Raw genomic sequence first — 5,416 nt, forward strand, 5'->3', positions numbered from 1 at the left:
TTACAGTTCAAGCAGGAAAAACTTTCAATTAAACATAAAATGAATCATTCTTATTGAATGCCATAGTACAAAAATGAACATCTCACAATTTTCCTTATCAATGTTAACAAGTATTAACAAGTATCGAACAATTACAAAAGTATCTGATAAATGAAGTAGAGATTATTACATCGACTGTAAAAGCAAAATACAACTATGACAGCTTGCTAAATAACTAGTCTTCTGTCATGCACACTACTCTTCCCATCGAAGTCATGCAATACTTGAGAAGATGCATCACCATCTAGTTCCTGCATTTCAAAAATTAAAAAGACAAACAAATAATTAGGTTATCACCATAAAATATTAAAATAATCAAGTATACTTAAAACAATGACATATAATATAATGAGAATGTTACACAATCAATATCTTACTTGAAACATAATCATTCCACATTGTTGAAGTAATCTGCTCACGAAGTTCATTGTTGCTACCACGTATTTGCGTTTGTTCAGTATTTTCATCATCATTTATAATTTCATTTACTTCACTATCATTTATATCATCAGAAGGAAATTGTTCAGCATTTGGATTGTGGTTGATTATAAAATTATGAAGAACACATGTTGCTTGTACAATTTTAACTTGAGTGGATATTGGATATGACACATGATTCTTCAAAATCGAAAACCTTGCCTTAAGCAAACCAAATACTCTCTCCACAGTAGTGCGCAAAGATGAATGTCTATAGTTGTATAATTCTTATTTTGTCTCAATTTGCCTAGATCCAGGCACATTAAACTCTGATAGATGGTACCGACATCTTCTATATGGAGTTAATAATCCGACAATATTTGGGTATCCAGCATCAGCAAGATAATATTTACCTATTTCATAATCAACAATATGTGTTTTGTCAGTCAAACAATTAAATTAATGATAGTAAATTTAAATCATGAATCTTTATTTTCTTACCATGTGGAATTTCTAATGGATGAAGATTATCTTCCAATGCACTATACAATACTCTTGCATCAGTTGCACTTCCTTCCCAACCGGCTAGTATGTAGTGAAACCGCATATCGAATCCCACCACTGCTAAAACATTTTGAGATAAAAACCCTTTTCTATTTCGCCAACGATTTTGGCCATCTCTTCGAACATATACTGGAATGTGTGTACCATCAATTGCTCCCAAACAATCCTATTGATATGTAATATGTGTTAATATTCTAAATGTTTTACCATACATAAAAATGTTGACTATATCAATTATGGATTATAGTTGTTTACCTTAAAATATGGAAAGAAACGTGGATCTCCTCTAATTCGAGCTGGTGTAGTATCATTTCTACGTCCCACGTATTCATGTGCAATGCGAAGAATTGCTTTCAAAACTAAGTTGAAGTACTTACTAATTGTTTGTCCTGAGTGCTGAAAATCATATTGGGTTCGTCGATTTCGTTGATCATGTCCCAAAGTAACGAGAAACATCGCTACTTGTTCTTCAATTGTGATTTCTCTTGCATCACACAATAACTCCCTACTTTTTAGCAAATTGCATAATAATGCATATGTTCGTTGATCTACCCTCAATAGATCTAAACAATTTCTTGGGTGTCCGTGCATACAGTCATGCACAAATTGGGCTCCTGCTAGTCTATTAGTATGTACTAAATTTCTAGTAAGTCTACTTTGAACTTTCAAGCGTTCCATCATCAACCACATAAGAAGAATAAAAATAACTGTAGATATTTCGTCCATCTTGATAATAAATACACAAATTTCATGAGAATAAACACTATTTAATTGCAAAGAATTGTGAAATAAAAAATAATTGCAAGCATGAGTTCATAGCAATTTACTATATATCACAAATTATAAACAATTAAAAATATCAAAAATACACTATTACAAACAATTATTATATATCACAAATTACAAACAATTACACATATCAAAAGTACTGCATAAACCTCCATAATGATACTTAGCTACAAACATTACCTGCTGTTTAGCCAATCTGCATGCGCAACCAAGTAACCTGCAACTCACGTGGCATCATAAGAAAAGCATTTGCTTTATCAAAATTAGAGAGTAAATCGACTGATCTGAAAAACAAATGATTATCTATTTCCCCTTTTGCATGCATATCTCTTAAAATTGCTCCACTCTTCTGCAAAATGGCTGCAGGTTGGGTTTCCACAAGTTGTCGTATGTACTCACCAATGGTTTCAAAAGTATCATCATTCATGGTTGTAGAGGTTCTCGCTCTTTTGTTTCCCCTCATGCTGTTAGAGGTTTCTCCCTGAGTATGAGTATTGCTATCCATTGGTGAAGTAGGTAACTGAAAATCATTCTCATCTTGCTCATCCACATTTATTTGTGTATCATCTAGTGGCCTACTATCTACGCCACTCCTATTGTCACCCAATGCAGTAGAAGAACCCCAAATTTCTATTGCATGCTCATAATATTTCCATGTTGCTGGCAATTTATATTTTTTTCTATTTGGGTACTTTTGTATATATTCTTTCCACACATTATCATCCGCTTGTATAATTTTTTTATCTGGGTCCCACCCAAATCCTGAAGCAGTAAGCATCTCTTTCATCAGTTGTAAGTCAGGTTTTGCTCTTTTCAACTTGTTTCGAATTTTCTCTAATGTAAACATTGGTCCATATGCTTCTATCATTTTTTGTTCAACCACCTTCATAGCAGTTTCTTTTAGTCCACCTGATGTTCGCATTCCTGGAATCTTTGCTTGCTCTAACATTATGTCAAATAAAAACTGCACTTGATCTTCATCCCACTGTAGTTTGTCATGGTGGCTACTCATCTAAGTTTAACAAATAGAAGTACAAGAAAATCAAACAATTTAGTTACATGAAATAAGTTTAAACAATTGACTGCTTGTGCAAATAAGCAAATATACAATCAGCAACATCAAGTAAACAAATATGTTAAAGCAATGAACAGACCGATCAAGAAGTCCCCATTGAACCAACAAATTTAGAACTCGGCCAAAATAAGAGTCTGATAATAAAACATTTAACAAACATAAAATGCTGAAATCGATCATGTTGGGTGTTGATAATCAAATATGCGGATGCCACTGCCCCATCAAAGACATGTGCACGTTGGTGATGATATAATGGACATTATCAAAGCAATTACAAGCAACTCATGGAGCAAGAAGGTCATTTCCCCCCCCCCCCTTTCTATGGATTAATGGGGCTCTTATTTGCTATAGTGCAGTGCATTGATCTTGCGCATCTAATGGTGGAGTTGTGGTTGGAGAAACTGTGGATAGCTACACTTTGGAAATATTAGAGATGTCTAGAATCCAGACAGTTGTACTCGTCAAAGTGAATATGAGGCCCTGGCCTATTTGGATCTTCAATGTACATTTTCAGGAGACTATACTTATTAAGCTCCTTAAGCTTCAGATTCTCAGAAGCTGAACTACAGGACCAGCTAACACACTCATGAACAGTGTGGCGGTCTGGGACTTGCTATGTAAAAACTAAGAAGAACTGAAAAACCATTGCAAACAGAATTATGATGGGCCATGTTACCTCGACGAGAAGCTGCTGCTGGGCTGCAATGGAAGCTACGATTGGTCTGCTGGTAGCCTACAAATGATAAACGACAATGGGAAAAGGGCAAGAAAAAGGAATACAGTAAAATACAGTTATCATGCTTGTTCTTGAAAAAAAAGGGAAACAATGTTTTAACAGGCAACAAGTGATTACCACACTATTATTAGATCATTGTAGAATAAAAGCAAACATCTATAAGAATTTTTGTTTATTTAACCAAAAAGAAAAAAAAAAAGGAAGATGCCAAAATGAACCTCAATTAAAATCAAGAGGAGCAGATTGCCAAACCGAATAAATGAATACAGTGGCTAGACTTCTCATTTCAGATGGCAGCACACAGAAAAGAATACCAGTTCTTTTATGGCACTTATAAAATGCTTACTATTTATATTTGGGATATTATGTTAGGTGTGAAAAAAATACGTATTTGTAGTTTCAAACTTAAAACTCTCTTTTAACAGGAATAAAAGGCCAAGCCTTTTTGTTGTGTATCAGTTGTTGATGTAAGAAGGGAATTCCAACAGTACCACTCAAAGCCAAGTACAAGATAAAAACAAAGGTAGATTTACATTATGTTCAGGGAATCAGGTGACTTTTTCCTATTTACTGTTGATCTATTGATTCTCTTTCCCACGATCGATGGAAAAGTCCAACCTGGTTCTGCTATTTAACATTAAAGTGGGTGAGAGGTGAAACTAGAACTGACAATAATCACATAGAGAGGGTTCTTCCAGAGTTGCTTGCTGTACTGATCCGCAGGCTCTGTCCAACATATGTACCACTTACCAACTCCCCTTTTCTAGCTCTCCAGACGAGCACAATATGCTTCATGGAATAACTAAATATATCTGCAACTCTAGGAGTGCTCAGGTAAGTTGCAGTGAATCTCAGAGTTCTATTTTCATCAAATACAGATGCTACTGATTCCTCTGTGGTACACGAAAACTAAGAGTTTGTCAATTTAATTGTATGGATGATCATATCCACTAGTTTTTTGTGTCAGGTCATCATATAAGCATGAGTTACTTTTCTTGCATCCTGTTATTGATTATATTATTTGATCATATGTCCAAAATGGTTCATATACTTGAGTATATGATCAGTTAATTTGGTTCTATGAAATAAGTAGCTCAACCATGTGCATATTATAACTGCCAGATTTCAGTTAGATATAAGCTTAAGTTCCCAATTTTGTACCACTCAAAGCCAAGTTTCGATGTAAGAAGGGAATTCCAGTGTTTTAGCCTGATCACTTAATCTGCTTTGATTGAAAAAAAAAAAGCAAAACTGGAGCAAAACAGAATAACGGCATGAAAACTGGAGCGCATTGACCTGTTCTCATGCATACATTTCTCATGTCTAGAAAGGAATTTCTCATTCAGACAACAAATGATTTAACCACCATTTTTTGCACAAACCCTGCCACCATCTGTTTGGAATACAATACAATCATTCATAAAAGATAAATAAATAGGAACAGACCTGCTGAATCGCACATTGAAGCTTAGAGAGACAGAGAGAGCTATGATAATATGTCACCTTTGAAGATATCTCCTTTGTGCCAGCTTGAATTACAGTTGCGGCAGACTGGTTAGCAGAAGCAGCAACCAATGATAGCCGACCAATGCCCTTAACCAATAAAAGAGCAAATAAGACATCATTTTTTGTCACGTGCAGCTACCTCAACATACTAAACTCTCCTTCGAGAACAAGGAAGCGGAGAGAGGACTACTAGATAAGAAGGTAGCTTAGGTTAATTAAACAAGAGCGTCAACCCATCTATTGCAAATGCCTCAGCTTACACCTTAGCGTTCCAAAAATAATTTATTGAC

The 5,416-nt window shown here is 34.9% G+C and overlaps 1 protein-coding gene across 1 annotated transcript; it reads right to left on the reverse strand.

Moving 5' to 3' along the window:
• Window positions 1-206: 206 nt before the first annotated feature.
• Window positions 207-5,082, reverse strand: LOC116267020 (uncharacterized). The gene is made up of 7 exons (XM_031648565.1): window positions 5,067-5,082; window positions 4,371-4,513; window positions 3,561-3,617; window positions 2,027-2,821; window positions 958-1,186; window positions 778-869; window positions 207-290 (listed from the first exon to the last, which is right to left on the reverse strand). Exons 1-7 carry the CDS (start codon window positions 5,080-5,082, stop codon window positions 207-209), a joined length of 1,416 nt encoding a protein of 471 aa, XP_031504425.1.
• Between the last annotated feature and the right edge of the window lie 334 nt (window positions 5,083-5,416).

The sequence above is a fragment of the Nymphaea colorata genome, chromosome 13, assembly GCF_008831285.2.
Source record: "Nymphaea colorata isolate Beijing-Zhang1983 chromosome 13, ASM883128v2, whole genome shotgun sequence".
NCBI lineage: Eukaryota > Viridiplantae > Streptophyta > Magnoliopsida > Nymphaeales > Nymphaeaceae > Nymphaea > Nymphaea colorata.